This window comes from Helicoverpa armigera, chromosome 9, assembly GCF_030705265.1.
Source record: "Helicoverpa armigera isolate CAAS_96S chromosome 9, ASM3070526v1, whole genome shotgun sequence".
NCBI classification, from domain to species: domain Eukaryota; kingdom Metazoa; phylum Arthropoda; class Insecta; order Lepidoptera; family Noctuidae; genus Helicoverpa; species Helicoverpa armigera.
Genome location: NC_087128.1, coordinates 7682415 through 7708848, shown reverse-complemented (window position 1 = coordinate 7708848; position 26434 = coordinate 7682415). Strand labels below are relative to the sequence as shown.

Genomic DNA, 26434 nt, shown 5'->3' with positions numbered 1-26434 from the left:
TGCATCGAGCGGTGGTGACTGCATTCCGACTCCCCTGCCCGCGGCCCGCGGTGCCAACCCGCACCCCCCGTCCTTCCGGCGCACGTCACGTGACGCGCCGATTAGCCGCCGAGTGCGCCTCAAACACCGAAATAGAGTCAGCACATACTAAATATCTGCTACAACTCGACTAAAAAGAGTCTAGATTTCCATGACCAACGCCTTCACAGTTCCGGTACCAATACTATTTAGAAGCAGAAGTTGTCCTAATCTTGCATTTAACTATCTATATCCTTAGTACATCTGATAACTAAACTGGTCCATAAAAAATACATACTATTTTACTACAGTGTATCTGCTGTAGGTAATACAAAGTGCTAGAAAATTAGTAGGATTACTAAGTTTCGCTGCGCGATGTAATCATGTTTAACAACAAGAAAAAGACGACAGGATCAATACAGGCTGCAAAATGTACACGTGATCGCGCACTATACATATAAATCCATCCCACAACGGGCGCCCCCTAAACACCCAGTTTCTCCCTTCCGCCTATGTCGACACTAAATATTTTTTTCCTCCTTCTAATATTAGAAACGTCACTAAATTGGAGACGAATCACGACGTAGAGAAAGCATGATTACGTATAAAATATTTATTTTTAAACAGAACAAAATAAAATATATGAAATAGGTGGTAATGAAATAAAATTGAATCGAATCAAAGAGTCCACAAGTTGACAAGCGCTGCGTGAAACCAGTTCCCGTGGGCGAAAGGCGACGCGTACGTAGCCCATTACCGCCGCCGCGCAACCCGACCCGCCCCGAATAACACGGTTGCCATTTGCCCGGCTTACAACTCCAGACAGAAGCCCGACCAATACTTTCAAAAGAAAATTCTAAGTTTGATTGCTACAAAAAAACAGGTATTAACTGTTCGCTGGTCTTAAAAAAAGTAATAATTAAGGGTCATTCAGCTTCAAGTGACATAAGCACCTGTCCTCTTGCAAAAATGTTTTATTGAGCACAGATCGATAAATCAGACCAATCGCATTTTATTACTAAATGTTTATTTTATGAAGAGGCAGTAATCGCGAGGAAACCCTGTACTGTAGTTATTTTTACGTTAATAAATATAAAAAAATACAGTGAATGTTGAGTTGGGGTCGGGCTTTAACAAGGGGCTGATTGCCAACAGCTATCGGTCATGCGATCGATATTTTGTGTTCATGGCCAAATGTCGGGAATTTTGTTTTCGGACCTATGCACCTCGCGATTGTTAACGTTCGAAATATCCCAATTGTAATAATAATAACTACTGTGTCGCAAAATTAATTTTAAATCTTATTTTAAAGAGGAGAAATAATTATTAATTAATTAAATCATTTTGATTAGGTACCTATAATTTTATGATGACATAATTTTATATACTGACATTAATTTGACTTTAATAACATCATACATAAGCACCGTCCATCGTATTCACATGCTGATGTAAATGACAATTCAAATAATGAGTATGACGTTAAGCACATGATACCTACCAGCAAAATGCCCATTAACAATATGAGTATGCGACACAGCACTGTTTTTCGCACAGTAAATTATAATATCAGCTAGCAATAACAACAGTAATCATAACATTCATAACAAGAGAACGCAGTGGTTATAACGCGCGTACAACTTTCTATTGGCAAGCCAACCTCAGTTGTAGTTTCTTTGAAATCCAGACCACTTTTTACTTAGTTAAATGAAAAAGTGGTGTATTCAGTCGACAGAATTGGTGGCGGCATCGATGCGCCGCCGCGCAGTATTTGCAACGGATGCAGCAAAATGAACAGTTCGTTGACCTCAAGCGGACCGGGTTTCACTCGTAGCAGCGCCCAGTTCAGTGGCCCTATTATGAGTTACCACTTTATCATCATGGTCATGTTCTAGCCAGCTAAAGAAGGAAATTCGAGAAGACCTTCAATGCGATTCCTGTCACTTACATAACGCGAATTGAGATCCTACGAATAAAGAGAGAAAACTACAAATCTGCCAAACGTGACTTAAGAGTATTAGTTTTGAGATTTGCTAAAATGTTTCAACTTTCACTCCCTCGAAAACGGGTCATGATTATAAATAGTTTTTTTGTAATGATTTAAAATAAACCACTGGTGTAGTAGTATTCCGAAACAACGAGTAGGTCGGTACCTCTGTGAAGCAATGACGTTCAAAACATAATTCTATAGTGCTGGTCGCAGTCGGCATAAATCTAGTCAGTCCTTTTCATGCGTTACGTACGGGTGTTGGCGTGAGCGAGTTAACAACATGAGATTTAAATTAGAATGGATTGAATAGGTTTGGCTGGTGCAACTCAGCGCCACATTCATAGCGCGAATTAATCGTAACGCGCAAAGGTAAACGTGGCAACAACGCAGACGCCATTTCGCTAATTTCGACCAACCATTACATACAGCATAGTTTTATAATCCATTTGTCATTTGAGCGCCATTTCTATTACGCCCAGCTTTGCTCTTATGGTTTTTTCCTTCACGGTTAATTTGATAGGTGCCTTTGTACATTATTTGAGAGCTTTTTAAACATCTAAGGCACTATCTTCGAAAAATATTTTAAAATACTAGATAATTTCGATAATAGCTTAGGGAGACTATGGAAAGAATTAATTCAGTTATAAATTTTAGACTTGGCATCTGTCTGCCGACTTTGTTCGTTTCATCACAAATCGTCAAGGTCAACAAAATGCGCATGTGCTGTGGGCAAGACTAGGTATTGTAAAGATTTTTCAGCCCCGGATCTAGGGGGGGGCAAGCCGGGGCCCATGCCCCGGGCGGCAAATTCAGGGGGCGGCAAAATCAGGCGGCTGCCTGATTTTAAATCCTAATAATACCATAATAGTTACCTACAGGGCCGTCTTAACCTATGGTGCAGGGTGTGCGAATAACCCGGGCGCCTCGGTCTCAGGGGCGCCCCCCCACCAGGAAATTTCGATGAAATTACACCCGTTTGATAAGGAATTAGTTCCATTGTATCATGATACTGACAAGCAAAGTTTCTAAAAAACTCGCCTTCGCTTTGTTTAATTGATCATTTTTATTATTTTTCACTTTTAACATCCTCCAACTAAGTGAAAATTCTGCTCGCTACGCTCGCGGCTAAATGACAATGTTGTCTTTCTGATGGTTTATCATTTTATTGACGCACCGAATCAACGAACACAAATGGCACTCGCTCTAATCACGGTTTCTTTTTATTTGTACATAATTCCCAGTTTAATTTGTGAGTCTTCAAACAAATAATTTAAAAAAGTTCGTGGCTTTACAATGTACTTAGTCACTTATTATTGTGTCGTAGGCTCAAAAAATTTCGCGCTCGCTTCGCTCGCGCAATATTATACATACGTTACTTACATAACTTCATGACTCAAATTCACGCTGTATTACCTTTTTTAAGTCAAATGTAGCAAAAAATATTATTTATGGAGTCCTCAAAAACAAAAAAGTTTGCGTTTCCGACTGCTTGTTACTTTACAGCGCTTTTTAAAATTTATTTGTTTTTTGTGTCCCAAAATTAAAAAATTTGCGCGCTACTTTCGTTCGCGCAAATTTTTACAATAATTACATTATTCTGTCTCGACTTTCATAACTTAAACCTGGCCAACAGTTTCAGCCTACCAAAAAAGTGACTTTCACCCGAACGTCTTTATTTATATTCCTTGTCACTATTCTAAGTACTTCGATCAATATGTACCTACTACTCAAAATCTTTCAATACATAGGTGGCGCTTGGGTGATGATTGCACCCAGGCGCTACATGAGCTAGAGACGGCCCTGTGAGTCTTCAAACAAATAACTTAAAAAAGTTCGCGCTCGCTACGCTCGCGGCTACTTCTTGCTTGACAATGTACTTAATCAGGTACTTTTGTGTCGTAGGCTCAAAAAATTTCGCGCTCGCTTCGCTCGCGCAATATTATACACACATTACGTTGTTACTTGCAAAAGTCAAATCCACGCTGTCTTACCTTTTATAAGACAGATGTAGCAAAAAAATTATTTATGGAGTCCTCAAAAACAAGCGCTTCCGACTGCGTGTTACTTAACAGCGTTTTTTTTTAATTTTTTGCCTGCATTAATCTGTCTCGACTTTCATAACTTAAACCTGGCCAACAGTTTGAGCCTACAATGGTTTGGACACTTTTTTCCAAAAAAGTGACTTTCGTTGGTGAAAATAAACATAAGTAGGTAGGTAGGCGGGGCGGCATTTTTCAGTTTTTGCCCCGCCTAAAAAAAATTGAAGATCCGGGGCTGAGATTTTTCAAGTTACTTTTATTACAGTTTGTTTTGATTTTTTGTTGGTGATTAAAAATCTACTTATCTCTTCTCAAATCTGTAAGTTTTATAATGCCGATTCACCGATTCCTTTAACTTATGTTGTGCTCACAAGGCATTTACCAACCTAAAATGAATTTCTATTTTCAAAGTACCTACGTCATTAGTTTTATCATCAGTATGTGCAGTAGGAGGTGGGTGTCGGCTGCGGCATCGATCCACGTCTTATGTACACCTTTTTACATACTTCCTCGCGTCCTATGTGGGGATTCAACCGCGATGCGTCAACCGATGCAAGGCACATGCACCTCGGGCCGCACACCCCGCCTCACCTCCCCTCTTACCACGTAACTGCCTGCTATACAGACAGATCTCACCAGAGACACGCTACTTTACTTGATACTTATTGATTCCGATCGCTTTGTAGTCTTCAACCTTGAAACGATATGACCTTTCATAAGTGCAGAAAAACGCTCATGTTTATTTGCACACGTGCATTGATGCATTTTTATTTTATAAATTGTAATTTCATAAATTTAATTTTGCATCAGGGGTATTATTATCTGTGGACTTCTAAGATAGCCTCTGCTTACTTTAATGAAGTACGTATGTAGGTACCTGCGCTATAAGAAGTTATATCGGTAGGTACATAGTCCCTTAGTTACAAGAGGTGAATGACACCTTACGATCGCATTTGGCATCGCGTTAGGCTTTCTTAGCTGGCTAGTTCGGAGCACAGATGAGGTACTTGAGATTAGCTGAATATTTGCAGGACTGGGCGTGGCACTGATCTGTTATGTATTATGTACATAGGTGTAACAGAGTAGAATGTTAACAATGGATACCTTGCAATTGCGTTGCTCAGAGAATGAAATCAATTGGAGACACAAATAAATGTGTTTGTGTAGCACTTCTACGCCAAGGTGTGGGCAATGATCCAAAAATATTGGGGGTTAGTACCTTCTGTACCTTTGGCAAAATATGTACCTATGGCCGGCACACCGGCAAAGGTAACACATTACAAGTAAATTCACAGGTAGGTACGTATGCACCTATTGCCTGCATGTAATGCATATAATGAATCTGCCGCAAGTCGTATCTGTAAAGGCGAGATGGCGTATTTGTCGTGGCAGACTGGAATGACCTCGAGTCCTTATTGATCTGGTGACTACTCGTCTGTGACGTCACTGTCACGTGACCCCTTGTATTCAACTTTTAACAACAATCTTTACCAAAAATGAAAATCGTAAAAAAATCTGTTGCCAGTGTAATTTTTTTTATTACACTAAGTATTAATTTCTGTATGGATTTCCTACTCGAAATATGCAAAATATTTAATTTCATGAATATTATTAATAATTTGGAACTCACTTGGGTGCAAAACCTTTTCCGTCATGCCTGCGGATCTAACGAGCACTCCTTCGAATCCTGTAAAATTAAAAAATACTCTTGTATAACACCACGCGTATTCTCAAAAATAGGTTCTTCAGTAGGAGATAGGTAAGTATTTCAAGAAATGATTAAGGTACTAAATTGTAGAAAAAAATCACCTGTATACTACCTATTTAAATTATCATTAGGTTTTTCTATCGACAATTTTCACGACAGTTTGTTACTTCTTGACTAACAGACAAAACTGCGGTAATAGAGTTACCTACGTAGGTACTTCAAATGGGCACAGACTACTTTTTATCAGAGTGCGTGTAGGCTATGAGGTGTCAATAGGAAGAATCTGAATATTGCTCGCTTCATCAACGTATAAAAAGATGCGTCACAAACGCTTTGTGTTGTACCTACCGGTGTTGTAAAATTCCATATTATGTATAATTTATTTTTATACTCCTCTAATGTCAGTCTGCTCAGTACCTATTAACAAATATTTTTCAACAGCTTCAATGCGACTGGATGAGCACTGTTTTGTTCATAGCACTCCATTTTATTACAAGAAGGCAAATCACCTATCTACCGTTTACGAATATAGGTACATATATATATAGAATACCAGATCGAACCTCTCTGTCTCACTAATCCGTAAGTTAAGGCGTATAAAAGGATCATGAAGAGCAGCCAATATACCTAATGCTGCCCTCGGGGAATAACGGAATAGCGCAGGTATGGAGCACGACGGACCGGGCCGCGTGTGTGCACACCTCACTAACAAAGCACTAAGAACTCATTGGTAATGTTTTGAAGGTCATCACACAGAAGACTGCAAAATCCAGAGACAAAGGTGAATACGAGTTTGAGCAATGCGCTCGCGCCATGGAAAGATTAGAATAATATTAGGGAGCATAAAAATAATGTGCTTCTGTTGCGTGAAGTAGGTAACTGCGAGTATTAAGTAACTGCGATTTATTAGATATTCTTTAACGGGCTTGAAACAGTTAGGTACTACATATTTTATTGAGCTTATTAAAATGGCATGGTCATTTATTTTTTTATGGGAACAAATATAATGACCACCATAAAATGCTTCGATACCTTAAGTTTTGCAACCAGAAATATCTACTGAACACCAGAAAAATAAAGTCTAAAAATGTAATAGTACCAGCTATTTTAGTCACGACTTCACTTTAAATTGTATTCGACCACCAAATTTAGTAAATGATCACCAACTCTTGACGACCAAATTAATGTATTATTGTTGCCTAAATAAGTCACTGTGATTGCCATAAAATGTAGGCTTATTACCAAATAAAGTATTATGATGCCATATTAAGTTATGTGTCCGGCTTGCAATGCATGCGTGAGTGTCAGTATGACGAGTGACAGGGGAAAATGGAAGAAAATGACATATTGCGCCGACGCCAAGTAAAATTGGGAACAGGGCAGGAGAAAGAAGAAGAAGAATGTGTTCCTCAATACACTCTTATCGCACTGTTTAGAGGCATGCAATAGACAATTTTCCACGCTAGTGCAGGAAAAGGGTCCCCATAATGTTATTACATTTATTTTATCAGGCCGAACTTATTTTTTTGGAGTCAGTTTACTTAAACAGGATAGCAAGATGCAAAAACTTTTTTGATGATCATTCACTACTTTTGGTGATCATTTACTACTTTTGGGATAACAATGATTTTTTTGGACTCATTTTGCTTAAATAGGATAGCAGAATTTAAAAACTTTGGTTATAATCTTACTTTAAAATGGTGGTTTAATTTTGGTGATCATTTACTATTTTTGGCTTACGCATGATTTATTTTGGAGTAATTTCACTTAAATAGGATAGCAAAGTGTTAAAACTTTGGTGATAGTTTTACATTAAAATGCGAGTTTCATTTTGGTGATCATTTACTATTTTGTCTGCTGTTTGTTACTATATCTGGTGATCAGTTAAACATAAGCCTTTTTATTACGTACCATGTTTGTGGTCGTGCGACTTTTGTTTTCATACAACGCCGATCGTCCGTTTTTATGGTTTTGGAAGTTTTAAACTGACGCAACTTGTTTTTGCACATTACGTAATCGATAAGGAATACGACAAGCGTGAAAAAAGGTGAAGTATTCTGAACTTTCTGACTAAAAAAATATCTTAAGGGAAAGAATCCCTTAAGATATTTTTTTCCCTTAAAAGTGGATGTGGCAGAAGGTAAATTTGACAATTGATACACTCACAACATATTACATAGGACTTTGCAGTCAGTTATGATTGTTATGAATCACTATGACCTTGGCAGAGAAGAGGTGATTCTTAAAATAATATTATTTCTACCAGTAATATTAAAGCAATCAAGTAAATAAGGTGTTTTATTTTAACTACACCATCAGTTCGAGTTTATTCCTGCAAAGTTAAGAATTAACACATTTCCATTTGCAATCATAATGTTACATGTTTTTGGACCTCAATTATGCAGACTTATGCATACTTTTAAACTACTGGCCCACATTAAGTTACAAGTGGGTGTAAACTACAGGCGGTCAAAATGTTGAGATTACGTAATTTAATCAAACGTAATTCATAATGCCAACCTAGTCCGATCCTCTGAGCAAGTTAGTCAACCTAGTCCAATCCTCTAAGAAAGAAAAATAAATATTTGAATAATTGTTTCATATACTATTGACACTACAATGGTACAAGCACAGAATGGTAGTATGTAAGTCATGTCTGTCTGCCTGCTGGGACGGCCAGGGTGAAAAGAGTTCTAAAGACATATGCAGTGCCACAAAGGTATGTTTTGAATTCTTGCAGCTCACCTTGAGAAGTTAATTTTTATTCTTCATTTGAGTAGCCACATAACTAAATGTAAACAATCTTTACAGGATTTTTAACACAAATACACATTAAAGAAATAAGCTACTCGTTAGGATAATGATTCACATAATTAAGTAATCGTTACCATTTGTGTTAACATTGATTTTTAGCTGCATTTTGTTTTAAACTGAGTTTTTAAGTAAAAAATCTTATCAAAAATGATTATCTTAGCTGAGTGTACTGGAAAGGAGTTAAGAATCAAATATAATAAAATTAAGTAAATACAGCTCAGACATATTTGGCATTCATAAAACCATTAATGTTATTTATGATCAATTATTTTTTTAAGAATTATTGTTGTTGATGTGTTCTAGATTTCTTATTAACCGTTAAATAGATAAAAATATTTGCTACTGACAGTAGGAATACCCAACTTAACCAAAGATAATTTATATAAAGTGGAGTATGAATGTTTACATCCAATATTTCTTGTAAAAAATCAATAAATGAAAGTAAGTTTAGAGAATGGCTTAGATTTCATGACAGTTGCCTAAAATGACCCATCTATAAAAGAATGACAGTTTTACAAGCAATTTTTTCTTTTAAATAATATAGTAGAAAGCTCAATCCATTTCATTTTAATTATTTTAGTAATAAGGTTTTCTTATTGATACTTATACGTAGACCAGGAAAATTATGTTTAAACCTATTCTTTGATTAATATTCTAACACAGTTCCACAATGTCTCCTGACAACACATCGAAAGAAAAATAATGGTTGATTACCATTCATTAACAGATATTTGTATTGTGCACCAATGCAGTCTGTCATGCCAGCAAAGTACTACATCCAAGAAAAGTAATACAGCATGTAGATTCATATCATTACACGTATTTATCTGCCTACGATGAGTAGGTAAAGGTAAACCTTAACATAAACGAATAGATGAAGATTCTAACCTTGGATGCGAAGTAATGTCCAACCATGTTATATTAACTGTAAAAAAGTTCACTTCAAAATCCAGGCGCTATAAATTTATTGTGTTCACTATCACGCGACATTAAAGTTTTAACAAACAAATCAAAAAGTTTCACAGCACCGAGTATGAAAATGGCGACTAATTTAAACACAAATAATCTAAATATTACAAACGTAACAGTTTATACACAGTCAAAAGTTTAAAAACACTGATTCACAAACTGAATTCTTTACAATAAAATAGTAATTCGTGGTTAAAAATAAACTTTGCAGTTATGGCTAAAATATGTATATTTTTTCTTCAAATTCGCAACCATAACCCATGACCATAATGTTGTTTTTTTTTTTACATTACACCTGTTTAATTTGGTGAAGTTTATCGATATCTATGTCGCATCTCTAGCTGATGCAAATAAAGGATATTCTACGGGTAGTCTCATACAGCCGAAAGAAAAAAAATCATAACGTTCAAAGTTATTCACTTTTCCCATTACGAAATCTTTAATTACATCCGAAAATAAAACTGAGTGGTTATGTCTGTAAATCTAGTCGTAAGCAACTAGTTTACTATGAAGTACTACTTTAAAAATAAAAATTTTATTCTAAAGGCCCTACAGACTATCAATGAAGTGCACTGGATAAGTCTCATGTAACGGAAGATTTTACTATTGTTCTGGGGTTTCACTTGATGGTAGACTTGGGGCACATTGAGTAGCCTCTAGACATACAATAATATTGTGCATAATGGGAGATTTCGAAAACTATTTGTCCAGAAAGTTTCTTGGGTCTCGGCTCAAAGCAAAGGGCTTTCGGTGCAATGTTTTTTTTTTAACTTGGCGAAAGCCCACTAACGTCGTAGGTACATACAACGCCATCTGGCACTTTCTTGGGAATTATTTTTTTAATTCTCAAAAAGAAAACCTCCCATTGATATCCACTCATACATTCTTCAATTATAATAAGTAATTAATTACACCTAAATCGTGCCTAAATCGAATCAATATTTTTCTATGACGATGGAAATGGAGCATAGACACGATTATCGGTGCTTTACTTTATCTGTTTCAAAATTGCAAATCACAATAAAAAAACGTCAAAACCTAAATGTCACGTACGGATGTCAAATCTATGGGGTGCAGAGCAAATACGTAATGTAAAATGCAAGTTATCGCTAGGAATTAAGCAAAATTAAGTTAATGTTTTATCTAACTGAAATGTAAAAGAAAAATAATCATGTCGGTCATAAATGAACCAGTGCTCAACATCATTGTGGTAGGATTCCATCACAAGAAAGGTTGCCAAGTAAGTAGGCGTCATTACTTTCATTAATCGATAACATGTTTTCCATTGGCGAGATGATACAGAAGATTTTTGTAGTGCTAGTTGCTTAAAACAAAATCAAATCTAACCGCATGGGTACTCATTGGTAGCTATATGATTCGTTTATCGAATTAAATATGCTTGATTAAGAGTGGCAGGTTGCGTACTTGAATAAATAAATATGTACAACTATAGTTCAAGATAGAATTTAACTGTTATTGCTGGTGTCTTTTAGGTGGAACATTGCTATCCGGAACTAGTGCCTGGTCACCCATCAGAGCTGCCTCCCGCTTGGCGACATTTGCCAGCGCTGGCACTACCAGATGGCTCTCATAACTACTTATCTGATACAATATTCTTCAATTTGCCTGGACTCACAGAACCGGCGCACACTGTCTATGGAGTATCATGTTTCAGACAAATTCCTGTAGAGGTAATTTTTTTATGTTTTGTTAGGTATCTGCTTAGTTTAGTTGCCTAAAACAGAAACAAAAGTTAGCTAAACATTTCAAATTACAATAAAATAAAATGTATGCTTTTTCTTAAAAACATAAAACTTCAGAAGGTTAAATCATTTATTGTACTTATTAATAAATCTGTATAGTAAATAATGGGATGATGTTATTCTGTTTGAACAGCAAGTAGTGCAAAAGACTGATGACATGACTCGCAGCTCGGTGCAGAAGAGCGTATGTGTGGTGTGCAGAGCTCCTCTGTTTGGACGGCTGGCTGTCAAGTTGGAGCTGGTGGTACGAGCCTGGTTTTTACAAGGAGATTTCTCACAGACAAAACTGCTAGAAGATGCATACATTCATTTAAATAGTTGTCCTGTTCAGATGGATCAAATTGTTGAAGGTATTAAAAATGTATATCCATCTTGTTATGATACTATGTACTCCATGACTGATAACACTTATGACTCATCTGGTACCACTTTAGTTTTCTTGTGCTACTTTAGTTTAACTTAGATAATTATTGATTACTGATCTTATCTTGGAGTCATTTAAAATGAAAAATACATACCTGACAATGACAATTAGGTACCTACTTGTCTTTGTTTTTATTGTATATGGGCAATTTTATATAAATAATATTATTTATTTGTTTGTAGGTTTATCAGTGCAGAGATTAGTAGAAAACTGGAGGCATAAAGCTTTGTTGCTGTTCAAACTGTTGTTGTTAAGGCGGAAAGTTCTTATTTATGGTTCACCAGCTGGGCCACTGTCAACAGCTCTACTGACCCTGGTGTCATTACTACCATACTGTCTAGAAAATGGACTTGTGCGTGCTGCCAATGTTGTGTAAGTCATCACATCGCTCAGAAATTTAAATGTGTTGAACAATCAAGATTTATTAAAATTCCATTTGTATTTTATTGTTGTTAACATGTTCTTTTACTATTTTAGGCTTTCCAGGCCGCTATCACCAATCCCAGCAGCAGTAATTGATAGCAAACTACAGTTAGAGCCTGATTGTAATGCTGAAATAGCACAGGAGCCATTGGGCAATTTACATAATGGTACTCACCATATTGAAGAGCTCTCCCTAAAGAGACTGGAAACCTTCTGGAAGAAAAAGACAGAGTCAGTCGACAAAGTTTCGACGAGACGTTACTTGGTGATGTAGTTGATAGATCTGAGGTGTCAGGGACTAGAGAGAAGTGCCACAGCATTGGAGAGAAATATAAACCTCAGAAAAGTGTAACAGAAGCACAACAGAGCCCAACCATGGCTAGAGACATGAGTGTTGATGGATTGCACAATCTAACAGGGCAGATTGATCAAACTGAATGTGGATTTCCTTTGCCATTATTTGAGGAAGGTTATCTCTGTTTACCTTATCTTTCTTTGCAGTATTTAGATCTTTTGTCAGACCCTGCTGTTCAAGGTTTTGTTGTTGGTGCATCAAATGTGCTCTTCAAACAGAAAAGGCAACTGTTTGATGTTTTGGTAGAATTAAATGAAATGAGGATTGAGACATCTGACATAATGCTTCGAAGGCAGTTAGCCCTTGGCACAGAAGATCTACGTTTTGCTGATCATGTTGTACGTCATGGTCCTACACAAGGAGATGCGTGGATAAGAGAACAATTCGCAAGTTACTTAATTTATTTGTTAAGGACATCTTTGTTACCAGGTAAATATGGCATACAAATTCATAGAGATTGACTTAATACATGCCCAGTTAACTTGAAATTAACAATATCCATTTCTTTACAGAAGGCAGTCGGGAGATTGATTCCTACAATTCTCAATTTATGACAGCTTTTAAGTCAACTCCTGCATACCAACAGTGGTTGCAGCAAACCAATAATGGAGAAATTGAATCTTTTATTAACCTCATACCTATGCACCCATTTTCTGGACAGCTATCCGTTGCTGATATGAAATTAAAATTTGCACAGTAAGTTACAGTAGATATTTTCGGATTTTGATTTCCTTTGAGTCCAATAATGCATTTAGTTAGTCCTCGATTACATTTGGAAAAGTGATGTGTTGAAATATGCTGTACGGTGTCATGTATGTGTTTGCAGCACCATGTCTACGACGGAGGGCGGCAGGAAGGTGACGGCGGCGGTGGCGAGCACGGGGCGGGCGGTGGCCACCACGTCGCGCGCGGTGGGCGGCGCGCTGTCGCAGGCGCGCGGCGCGCTGTCGGGCTGGTGGAGCGCGCTCACGGCGCCCGCGCCCGGCGCCACCGACGCGTCCGACGCGCCCGACCTGCCCGACGACCCGCGCGGCTCCGACGCGGAAGACGCGGCGGAACAGCTCGACAGCGACAACCGGACGCAGCTGCGACCCGACACTCCGGAGCCGCCCGATAAGTCCATCGACGACAATACCATAAATCTCAATAAAATACAGGTCATTTAGTCGGCACCAGTGATCTAGTATCTTGTTATGTAATGTTATTGAATCTTTCTAGTTGGTTCCATAGATTTTTTAACGATTTAGTCAAGGGATGATAGTAATCAAAATATTAATTATTGTAAATAACTGCTTTTCTTTATAACAAAACTATTTATGATAATAATTTACCTTTGATTTGAGGTAAATATTCATATTATATCTGTTGGTATCCAGTATATCAATGATATGTTTTGGATGAAGACATTTAACTTCGTCGCTTAGGTACATACTGCAGATATAATGTAATTGTGTATTCACAGTAGACTTGCTTTAAAAAAATAAAAATAGCCTACAACGAAAGTCGCTACCCACAACTTCTATTATATCTTTTGATAAAACTGCGCAAATTGTAAATATTTAATCAAGTATGTCTGGCCTGTTGTAATGTTTTAATTTATTGGTGCTCTAATTTATTTAATCTCGAACATTCCTACTTATTTTATATTAGCTTTTAGGTGTTAGCATTGTTTCTTAAAATTCGTTATTCGACTTCCGGAAGTTCATGTATGAACATACACAGTCCAGTGATTTAACTTATGATATAATTTTATTGATGTGCATATAATATTTATCGAGGCTATTTCCGAGATTTTAATATTCAGTTAGTATCTTTTTTTGCGCTTCCGTTTATTTGTAAGTTTAATTATGTATATTATTGTATATATTAATCTTGGCAACTGTAGATACTAGCTATGCTGGAACATATACCTAGTTTGTGATCTCTTAAACACATAATTCGTTAACGTAGTTACTACATTATTCATTAATTGATATTCGAATTAATCATGTTGTATTCAATTCGTTTTGGAACGTTTACAATATGAGAAATTATGCTCTCTGTGTTGTAATCAAACTTTGTAACTTGATAAATTATGCAAATGTAAGGGAGCAACAATTACATACGATTGTAAATTTATGAAGTGATAACTTGCCACAATATCAGATATTGTAAACAAATAAAGTATTATAAATGTGACATACTCAAGTGTTTTTTGTTCTGTAAAAGTGAAAATAGATGTAAAAGGTAAATAACTTCAATAGCGAATCTTTGTTTTATTTAACATTCTGCAGACGTGGATAACAGAAATCACTGTGATGACGTATGAAAAATAACTACAAATCGTACATTAGGAACAAATAATACAAATACACTTAAGGTAATAATATTATCACAATACTGGGTCAATAATTATATAAATGCAATTTTATTCTGTCAAAGTGAAAATTGTCTTCATTTTGCTAAGGTATAGGGTAAGTACTAGGTTTTTCTATTTCTGCTACAGCCATCATAAATAATAATTACATTTGGGAAATAATTATTTTTTCTCAATTTCTTACCCATCGTCTTGCCAATTTATTTCTAGCTACGATTAAATTAAGCCGAGATTGATAAAATACAGCTTTCAAATTGAAATAAAGACTCGGCGATTTGCGACTAAACATTATCACACCCTGATCGTCTCGAACGCGGAGCCGGCGCGCGAGGCGGGCGCGAGAGGACGACTGAGCTCCGGGCACGGGCTCGTCGCGTCACACGGCCGAGTCGGGCTCGTCCCACGGCCAGGGCGGGCCCGCGTCCAGCGCGTCCTGCCGCCACAGCGCCCGCGCGCTGTCCACCGTGCCGTGCGCCAGCAGCCGCAGGTTGTAGGGCTCCACCATGTTGCCCAGCGAGCCGCTGCTGTCCGCGCGCCGTAGCCGCCCGCCCCGCGCCTCGCCGCCCGCCCCCTTGTCGCCCGGCAGCAGGTCGAACGCGGCGCCCACGTCCCGCGGCGACTCCAGCTCCGTCACGTCGGAGCGCGGGGACAGCTCTGCGCTGCCACTCCCTGCCGCGCCCGCCAACGTGGACGCCTCAGACGGGGGTCCAGGCGACGCGACAGCCGGCACGGCCACGGGGGCCGGGCCGCCCGGGGGCGACACGAGCGGTGCGGACTCGTCGTCGCTGGCCTCGTCACGCGGCGGGCTGCGGTCGCGCGAGCCGCCGCCGCGGGACATGATCTTGTCGCGGAGGCGGGTGAGGCGCTCGGCGGAGCTGACCTTGCGCAGCATCTCGGCGGTGCGGCGCAGGCCGCGCAGCTTGAGGTCGAGGATGGGCGAGCCGGTGCGCGTGGAGTCCTCCACGGAGAGCGAGCGCGGCGGCGGCGCGGCGGGCGCGTCGTCGGCCACCAGCAGCGAGGAGGGGCGCGAGCGGGGCGGGGGGGCGGCGCGGCGCGGCACGTCCTGCACGCGCGTGCTGTGGCGCGGCCGCGCGCTGAACGTGATCTGTCCGTCGTCGTCGGAGTCGTCCTCGTTCTCCACGTTGAAGGTGACGGCGGGCGGGTCGCCGGGCGGGCGGCGCCGGAAGCTGCCGCCCTTGAGGATGGAGGGGTCGCGGCGCAGCGCCCGCGGGCTGCCGGCCGGCGTGCCGCACTGCGACGCCGGCAGCCGCAGCTGTAGAGTGCTCTCCTCGTCTGGAAGGAAAACCTTCATGTATTAAGCCGGAGCAAACAACAATTATAAAACACAGCTAGGTGCAGGAGTGGGGCGTTAGGGACGCAGGTAGAGGACGGGAATACCGACGTTTTATGCTAGATTGAATACCTGCACATGACGCGGACCCGCTGCGGTCCGACGCGAGTCGCTCGCTGTGGTGCCTAGAAAGTGACCAGGGGCCGAAATCAAACTACGGTCTGTAACTATTGTATATTTATTACACCGTAAATAGTTAAAATTTTCGCCTAATAGGAAAAGGAATGACACAACAAGTCTATAGTAGTACAGTATCTAAAAGGATCGTTTGTGACCCAATTTTAATATCACAATCCAAACATCCTATAACAATGAATTATTAGAATGCTCAAAATCCTAACTACTAGTAGTAGGCTAAAGACTCTTAGGCTAAAGATATGTTACAAATGACAACAATAATCTTAAAGAAATGTTTCAATAACAATCCAGATTTCACATTAATACCGAGTACAATAAAAGCATTCATATGTTTATTGAATGTAAGTAACCCACCAATATAAAATTACTATAAAATTCGGAGATATTGAAAAAACTCGGGATATCAAATATTGTAAGTCTATAAGTGAATGTAGATGGCACAAGATATGTTTAAATTAATTAAACATATTTTAAAATCAAACAATTATTGTGGTCACTTGATTCTAAAATATGCGTGTGTTGCTTATAAGTATGGAATATATTACAATGAATGTTTAGAAAGGCACAGCCTACATTACTAACATAAAATGGCATTATATATTGGAATGCAGAATTAATCATTTGCCAATTTCAACTAACATAAAGTAGCACCTGAGCACCATACATCACTACACTATTTGTCTAGTTTTAGTTCATATTTATATTCAAATTACTACGTTATGTCATACAAAACAATATTTTAGGATCAAACTCATATTTTAACAATGTTCGTTTACAAATGATGGTCGTCGTAAACGTATGGTGTAAAAGTGACAAATAGTATAATTCTTGCTAACATCATCGATAGGTACTTAGCAAATTATGAACAAATAAATAAATGAATACATAAATTCCAAATTAATGAATAATAATACTTTTCATAAGAGATACGCATCATGTCTTTTAAAGAATAGAGTGAAGTTTCTTGGATGCATATTTCTTATTTCACTACATTCAATTTTCGATTAGCTTACAGGCACTCTATTACTAAAATCACATCACAAAACATGTCTTTTTTAGTTCTCATATGCAAATACAATAAAATTCAAGTTTTATAATAACAATGCAAATCATGCATGAAACATTTTAAGGAAAGCATATTATGTTGCTAAGCAAGTGTCGTCCAGGCTTAGTATTTTGCCAGAACACTATTCTAAGTACATCATTTATGTAATGGTTGCATTTGCAAATAAATAATAATCATTATTTGATATTTAAATGCCACTGGATCAAGTATGCGTTTAAGAATAAGACAGCACTTTTTTCCTACAACTTTACTACAGTTATGAATGGTTTGAGTGTTATTATTCGTCGCATACTTGATAGTCGCCGCCTACCGGTCGTAATCGTTCGCCTCGGGAACGGATAGGTATCGGTACAGAGTTTGTAGCATCAAGCGTAGCGAGTATGCGAGAGGCTTATAGGAAGACATCATCGGTGAGGTTGACGACGACGTGGTCGCGGCGTGGCTCGGGCGCGGGGGACGCGGGCGGGGTGGGGCTGGCGGGGCGGGAGGCGGGGGGGTGCTCGCGGATGGTGCGGAGGGGCTCACCTGGGTGGGAGGGGGGCTCCGACTGCAGCACGTCCTCGAGCGCCTCCTCGTTTAGCGTCTGTAGCGCGCCGCAGATCATTTGCTCCTCCAACGTTACCTGCACCAAAACGTATCATTATTATTAACACAGGTCAGTCGGCGAGTAAGCCGTTCAGTTGGACAAAAATAGGAACTACATCGTCATGAAAGCTATACCTACTTCTAGATATGGTAATTTCAATTAACCATAACCAAATACGACGTTGTATATAAAATCGAATCTAATACTTAATCAAGTTTCGGTGCCTTGTCAACAAATGTTATTTTGGCTTTTTTGTACCGAATATAAACTAGCTACCACAATGCTTACTTTTATTTCAATGATACTTTATTTATTTTACAGATAAAGAAACGCAGACAGGATCAGTTTAAAAATCTCGAAATAAAATCTCAGCCTTTGCCCAAGCAAAATAGTAAAGTTATAAGAAAAGTTATCATGAATAATCTATTTTATACATAAATAAGTACTGCATATTTCGCAAATTAGAACAGTGCAAAAAAATATAAATGTTCTACCAAACGCAATCCTCGTGGAGTGCAAACATACAAAAATAACAAATTACATAATGTTATTGACTAGACATTCCCAATCACCGTGTTCAATACAGCTAACACACATTGCTTTGACGTCGGAGCCAAAACCGGAGGAATGGCAACTCGAATACAATACCAGTTGTTATTTCTACGATCATAGTGAAAGTATATAGAGTGACTGGTTACTAGTGACCGATGTTCAAACAAGTGATTTGACTCATGATTACAAATACTTTCCCAAAGAAACCCTATTTTTATATTCATTCGTTTAATCACAGCAATAAAACAGATATGTGAAAATTCGGGCTCTGAAAGCTCAAAGTTTAAAATAGCTCTTAAATTATTGTGATGAAACTACATAATGAGTCTAAAAAGAAAAGTTTATTTGGGAAAGTTGCTTTTATTGAGTAGAATCACGTGTTCCTATATCGGTCACTAATGACCAGTCACCCTATAGAGATACTAAAACATAGACAGAACTACAAAATATCCACCAATGAGTGAAGTTAATCCAACAGGAGGTAAACAAGATGTTGAAATGATTGTGCTCTAAATGATATCTACGTATTCGTGTTAATGATACTTATAATCACCTGATATTCCGTGTATGGCTGTAAAACATACGTTGCATTAATGTTTTGATAGCTGAGAAGGCGCGTAGGAGCGTTTTTTCTTATTAGGAAAAACGAGTTGGGAATTTCAATTGAAACAAGTTACAATCACTATTTAAATATTTCTTGTGTAAATATTATTCTTTACGCGATTGCTCACAAAAATGACCTTTTTAGTTCTTTATCTCGAGCTAATATGGCAATATTTACGTAGCATTAGTATATGAACAAAGTTAAATAGTAAGTTTACCTGTTTCTCAACATTTGAAGGTCGGCTGCGTTGTGTCTCCAATGTGTGTCTTGGCTTGGCTGTCGAGTCGATTTCTACTTCAGCTGATTTTTCTGACATCACTGCAAAAAACACGATATAATGTACTTTTTTTAGACATTTATCACTTAATTCGAGTTTGTACATAACTACAAAACTTACCTGCAACCGCGGGAACAGTAGACGGCATATTAGCTTCCAGCTCTCGGAGATTCACTATAAGTAGCTTGAACAGTTCCCAGTCACCGAACGGCAACTCTAAAATCTGTTAAAATAATGATAAAAATCAGATTGTGTCTTGTTATTTGAAAAATATTGGTATACCTAACTCAATGTAAAACTCGCTGGTCAAGCAGACATATTTAACCCTCTGCAACTGACGTGGTCAAATTTTTACAATTCAACTGAGGTGGTAGTACACGAGACACCACTTCCATTGCAAATATTTTTTAAAAAAATTAAACTATACAGCTAACTTATTGATATTTATTAGATTTATAGCCTATTTTAAATGTTAAATTAACTTGGAATAAAAAAAAGAAAATGTACTTTCAAAATTAACCAACTTTTATTTACTTATGTCAAATTAGTCTGAAAAATTCTACTTAATCATTTATGAACTAAAAAAAGTAACAAAATCAACTTTTTCAAATTTTCAATTACATATTTTAAAAGTTCACAATAATGTGAATCAGTGTTGGAAAAATGAGATACATTCGTTGGTCAAATTATAAACTAGAGTGATTCAAAGTCACACCTTTTTTTGGCAATTATCACACAGTGGCTTAGAGAACTGAAGGCAAATTGGCTTCGAACAATCACAGCAACGATACTTAGTTTGTCTTTTTATTTAAGTTGGAAAAATATAACAAAATGTTTTGTCACTCAGTGGAACAAATCGAACTACCGGAGATGGAGGGACCCCCCATCCATGCCTAAAACTCTTCTCCACGTGAAATGGCGTCATCTTCATCGCGTTCGGTTTCAGGATCGAAACTAATGGATCTCCATCTTTATCATCAATACCTAACACTAAAGGCATCGTCACTTTCCTGTTACAGTTAGTTCAATATTCCCCTTCATGTCTCTGGAGAGTTCCAGCCGATGTTCTTTACGAGCAGAAGTCCCTGGTTTAGGGTTGTTGCTTGAGATGTCCATCTAAAAACTTGTTCAGTACTTAACACCAGTTAGCTTGGCATTCAAGTTAATTGATAAGTAATTAAAATATTAACGTAATATTTCAGGAAAATTGGAAAATAACACTAAAAATGAATCATTTAAACTAGGTTACTGACGTGGTAGTTTAGGAGACACTATGAAGATATAACCATTTGACTGAGGTGGTAGTCTCGTGGAAACTTACCTTGACGCTGACGTGGTAGTCCCGTGGACACTTTCTTTCCTCCACGCTAAAGTAAGCTCACTGTGACCGCCCCCCGTACACTGACCGACGCGCGAGCCCTTTATAGGAAGGTACTGGAAGAGCTGGCGCACGAATTTGAAAAATGACGGTAAAAAACTTGATTTTGTATTTTGCGGTGTCTGTGGGACTACCACCTCAGCTGCAGAGGGTTAAATTTTAGGAGGAGTATTAGCTACGTCGTACGAGATCGAGGACTTCGTCGTCGTCGCAAGCATTCAACAAACGACCCTATTATCTCCATATAAATAAATAGGGTACAAAATTCTACTGACCGGTTCCAAGTCCTGCAGTTTGCAGACAGCGAGCACGAGGCCGCAGACGTTGTGCCGCTGCAATGCCTCTGCTGCCGCCTGCCCGCCGGCACCCAGGGCTTCGCGAACCATGCTGCATACTCGCTCCACGCTTAGAGTTGATAGTCTGATGTTTGGCACGTCCGTCTGGAATTTACGAGGAAGATATAGGAAAATATATAGAGTATAATTGTGTAGGGATCGTATATGGTACCTATGGTATAGAAGATAGAGCATGATTTCCCAGCACGGGAAGAAGTATCAGGCTTATACCGACCCGAAGATGTCTTCTTTTCAAAAGTTACATGAGTAACTCTTTCTGACAATCAAGGAGCAGAAAAAAAAAACTCAAAAGAATGGTGACTACAATGTGGACATAGAGCACGTGTATGCATTTTATCTACGTACTAGCTGACCCGGCGAACTTCGTACCGCCTTATTATTGGAGGCATATTTAGTAAGTCACAAACACACGACACTTTACTTTTTTAATTTTCGCAATTTTTCCTTATTTGCTCACCGTTTAGACCTACCCTGGACTACGACAAACATTTTAAAACCAAAATAAGCCAAATCGGTCCAGCCATTCCGGAGTTTTAGTGAGACTAACGAACAGCAATTCATTTTTATATATAAAGATTTATAAATCAATTGTATAGACTCTTTTTACCCGACTCCCAAGAAGGGTTATGTTTTTATGCATCATGTCAACTCATTCACTTTGATTGCTACACTAGTATTATTCTTTACACATTATCTATGAGACGTTCAGTTGTCCATTTACAGTAAACTTACCATAGCAGGGAAGGCCGTCCTAATCATATGGAAGGGGTTCATAGCGGGTTGTTGTGGCGTGAACTGCGGCTGCGGGAAGTGCTGAGGGTTGAGGGGCTGCGGCACAAACCCGGTGCCCGTGTTGGCCCAGCCCACCCACATGGGTTGCGGGGGCACTGGCCCGGCCGCCGCGGGTTGCGTCGGGGGGGATGAACGCTAGAAAATAATAACATATTTTTGATACTATGATGGTTTTGTTAAAGAATAGTCAGTAATAGTGTTTTCAAGCAGCCTGAAAACTGAAAATGTGGAAATTCTTCATGGCGATTTTAATACACAAATGATTTGATTTGAATTAATTGCTACAGGAGTTTTTCCACCATTTCTTTCCAAAACTTCTTGGAAAATAGCGGGTATTTTTGGCGCTATTTTTTGTAGACTTGACCTTCAAAAAGGTCTGATTTTCAGCCTACTTTGAAGACATTTTACATATTACTTTTTACCTGCAAGCTAGTGAAAAGAACAGAATGCATTTATCTTTAATAACTAGTCAATAGAGTTTGTTTACTTACATGTTTCCTAGGGAATAGCTTGGAGTGCGGCTGTCGGGAATGCGGCTGTCCCCACATGACGCCGGCCGCGCCGCCCGCGCCCGCGTCTTCTTCTACGCCACTTTGCATTTGTTCTTCTGTGGGAGAAAGAAAGGAACTAAATGTACGAAATGCAAACCTGTTATCACATTTTATGATCTTTAGTAATATTTCCGCATGAGTCACTCAAAAAATAATATTGTAGGAATGTCATTCTTTTACTGAAGTGTGTGTGTTACGTGCCCAGATATAAGTTACCACTACGTCCTACCACTAAGTGCATTATCCTCTTCAAGCGAAATCATAAGACTTAATATGAATAGAGGTACATAAGGGTATGACGGGAAGATACTAATCAGCTGTTTTATTGTCCCACTTTTGGGCCTCTTTCCACAAAAAGAAGGAATGACCAGTAATCTACTAATTATGTACTTTTCACGTAGTCTATATACAATGTAAATAAGTGAAATGTAAGTTTAGACAGAACTTACCTTTGATGAGCTTCTTAATATAAGGATCGAGGTTGATGGTAAACGGTAGGAATATCTTGAGGTCTGCAGCGGTGAGGGTGGCGCGGTGGAAGCTCAGGAACACTTCCAGTTTGCGCTCGTCGCGGTCCAACTCCATCAGAGTGCTGGCTTCGCGGAGACCGCTCATTAGGGGCTTTACTCTGGCAGGAAGAACATTTAGTTTATAGAGGAGGTTTTTTTTGGAAACTTAAATTGAATGTTTTTTTTTGTTTGAACGAAGTGCAAGTTGTGGATTTAGCAAATCATCTTTCCTTCAGCTCTGAGAATCGGAATCTTATAGATTTATATGGCCAGAATCACTGGTTACTGTTAAACAACATTGACAGATAAACTATAACTGTTAGTTAAAAAAGACTCAGATGGTAAAATCTGGTAGAAATTATGAGCAGCCTTTATCTGGCAGGTAGCATTAACTATTTGATAACTCAATGATCGGTAACCAGTGAAACTGGGCTCCAATCACAAATAAAATCTTTGATTTATGTCAAAAAGTACAGCCTTCATTCCAATCACCACTAGTTAGGAAATAAACTCACTTCTCATAAATATGTTTGAGTGAAGTGGAGTCGTCGATATGTTCTTCATAGGTCTCGTGGTGGTAGATGATCCACGAGGTGCGGAAGGGCCACTGTTCCGTCAGGTTCACCCACGACGCCAGCTGGTACCAGTTGAACTCGATTTGGAATGCCTTTAGAAGACGACCTGAGGACGAAACATGTATGTATTGGTTATATTTTTGGTGTAAATGACTTCACTATTTTATATAATACATAAATTAATATATACATTTTACATTATTATTAATCGTTTCTCCTTCTCTCTCGTTTTTAACTGAATCCTTTATAGACTGGAAGTCAACATACCATTTTTCGGGTATATTGCTTTATTATGTGACTTTATTTAGGACTTTGTTACCACAACCTATCATTTTTGTTTGTATCGCAAATACTCCGCTACTCTGATCCAATTTGAAAAAAATGGTGACTCACTGTTGGGAAGCTACACTAACCCCGAGTCACACATAGGCTATATTTTGTCCAGTTCCTGAGGCATACAGCCAGTATTATACAAAAAAAGTCCCAACTCACCAGTAACATAAAGCACATTCATAAGCCTTCTCATACTCCTAGGATTGACATCACTGAAGTAATCGTCCGTCAGCAGCACTCTATTAAGATCAGCAGCCCCAGCGCCGGCCGCGCCCGTAGCGCCGCGGTGTAGGCCTGATGCGACGGACGACGCCACTGACTCTGACGGACGCAGGCGCCGTTCTCGGGCAGCTTGACCTTTGATCCGTTCTTGGCTTGACATGAGCTCTGATGTGGATGAGAGGCGCCGTGCTGATACCTGAATTTTGGTGATCATGGAGTGATGAGAATGTTTTTAGAGTAGGTAGACACTGTAATATTTTCGGTCAGCCTTGTTGCTTTGAATAAAACTCAATTCTGTTTTATACATAGATATTTCCTATTATAGCCTTATGCTATTCTATAGCGGATAAAAGGAATTGTTTCATAAAGATTTTTAAAAGCTCTCGTTAATTTCATCATCTACATATAATATTTTCTTTAATACACCTAATATAGTAGATTTATTGAAAGCCACATATTTGCAAAATTGTATTAAAATGTCATCAATACTCACAGATCTCTGCAGCGACGTCGAGAAGTCATCAGAAGTAATAACTTGCATCCTCCTCGCCGCAGTCTGCTGCGCAGTCTTCACTCTGCGCAGCGCAGAATTCTGCAGATAGAAGGGCAGCTGCACCATGTTGCGCAGATAGTCCCAGCCGCCGATGTTGCTCTCGCTGAACGCCCGCCGGCTGTTTATTTCCACTGCCTACTCGGAATTGAGTGTAGAACTTTTAATAACTTACATTTCAATATATTGCTTATCTTTGGTACAGTTTTTTGAAGCAATGTTATGTACTCTAGCATCCACGATCCAGTCTTACATCTGATTAGAAAAACCACAACTGAGAAGTCGTATAATGAAGCTACATAAGAAATATTAGCTTGACTCTAATCAATTTTAGAGAGGGACTATGGATTAGGGAATTTTGGTCAAGACTGGATTAAAACCCTTTTAGGTGGTCCAAAGTCTTCCACAAGTGACAGATTTACATTTAGCTAGAAATGTACACTATACAAAGGCAATAGAGTCTCATTTTGCCTAGCAATCATCCCACACAACACTTGAAAACTAACATCAACCTTAAATGAACTCCATGAAACAAAAATATTGTATTTATATAATATTTAGTTGCTATGTTTCCGCGCGTAATGCTTATTTGAAAATATATAGACTTTTTTCTGGCAAAGCTCAGTTGCTTGAATTGTTTGAAGTATCCGCTGGGACTTAGTGATTGCAATTCGATTTATTTACTTCCACAATAAACATTAAAAAAAAACATAAGGGATAACTAAGAAGAAGACACATATCGGGTGTGTCGTTCATAATCACATTAAATTAAGTGCGTTAATATACTGGTTAATATATGTCGATTAACACAAAGATAAAAGAAAAATACGTAAAAATAAAAAAATGATTTTTTCAAACAAAGTAAATGGAATAAAAATGTGCAAAAATTAGAACACCATATAAAAGTCAGTCATTACAAACAACTGAAATTCTCCCTTGAAAACTGACAGCTGTCAACTGATCAAAACATACGATACTCCTAACTTTATCTCTGCTTTACACATGATGTTGTAAATTATAAAAACGAAAAATGACTCCTGTGGCTAAACCACTGAATGGATTAGGTTATTTTTTTTACAATTCGCCATAGAATATCATAAAGTATATGTGATATGATTTAATGTGATTGTGAACGACACACCCGATATAACATGACACGAATTGATAACTCTCTAAGAAGAAGAACAACGAAAACTAAAAAAATCGTGACTGGCACAGAAAAATTACGCACGGACTGATATGAAAGAAACGTATAACATGAAATTATCCTAACAAAATATCATGCAACAATTACGGCCAAGTGCATCAAATATGCAATATTTAAAGTGCCTTTTATTAGTAACTTTTGGAGATAATGCGATTATATATTAATTTTGATGCAATCGACCGATAACAATGGCTATAATATACAAGATATACATCTGACCAATTTATAATATGTATGTATAATTCGTTGAAATCATGCAGATACATGATAGAGAGGGGACACAACATCGAGTTTGAAAGCTAAGGGGAAAAGGTTAACACCAAACACATGAGGGGCTTAACTGACCTCCATCCAAGCAACCTGTATGAAATGCATAATACTAGTAAGAAACCGTGGCTATAAACTTCTATACTAAGCTTACACTATGTTAATCAGTCGACATAGTAGACAAACATAACCAGGGCGGGGAATAATTCAACGCAATACTGGCAAATCAAATTAAACAAAGCAAAGAGTATGAGGAGAACC

At 38.5% G+C, this 26434-nt stretch overlaps 3 protein-coding genes across 13 annotated transcripts in view; 2 read left to right on the top strand and 1 right to left on the bottom strand.

Moving 5' to 3' along the window:
- LOC110369893 (tRNA (guanine-N(7)-)-methyltransferase) overlaps positions 1–26434 on the top strand; it is a 124686-nt gene that overhangs the window by 60032 nt on the left and 38220 nt on the right. The gene's annotated exons all lie outside the window — the stretch shown is intronic.
- Positions 10531–14750, top strand: LOC126054306 (late secretory pathway protein AVL9 homolog). The gene is given in 8 exon segments (XM_049839386.2): positions 10531–10778; positions 11032–11229; positions 11435–11651; positions 11908–12097; positions 12203–12336; positions 12339–12932; positions 13016–13199; positions 13330–14750. Coding segments are annotated over 8 exon segments (1926 nt in total). The 5' UTR covers positions 10531–10709; the 3' UTR covers positions 13670–14750.
- Arms (Ankyrin repeat-rich membrane spanning) overlaps positions 14739–26434 on the bottom strand; it is a 47865-nt gene continuing 36169 nt past the window's right edge. For 8 of the 11 annotated variants that reach the window (XM_064036116.1, XM_064036113.1, XM_064036121.1 and 5 more), the window contains 12 exons: positions 24643–24837; positions 24087–24345; positions 23535–23700; positions 22960–23138; positions 22451–22566; positions 21900–22094; positions 21087–21251; positions 19554–19656; positions 19374–19474; positions 19106–19123; positions 17940–18036; positions 14739–16152 (listed from right to left, as the gene is read on the bottom strand). In XM_064036116.1, coding sequence (XP_063892186.1) covers positions 15236–16152; positions 17940–18036; positions 19106–19123; positions 19374–19474; positions 19554–19656; positions 21087–21251; positions 21900–22094; positions 22451–22566; positions 22960–23138; positions 23535–23700; positions 24087–24345; positions 24643–24837 — 2511 coding nt within the window. In that variant the 3' untranslated portion in view covers positions 14739–15235. Of the gene's footprint in view, positions 16153–16282; positions 16336–17939; positions 18037–19105; positions 19124–19373; positions 19475–19553; positions 19657–21086; positions 21252–21899; positions 22095–22450; positions 22567–22959; positions 23139–23534; positions 23701–24086; positions 24346–24642; positions 24838–26434 lie in introns of all 11 variants that reach the window. The other 3 variants (XM_064036114.1, XM_064036115.1, XM_064036112.1) reach the window with 3 other exon arrangements.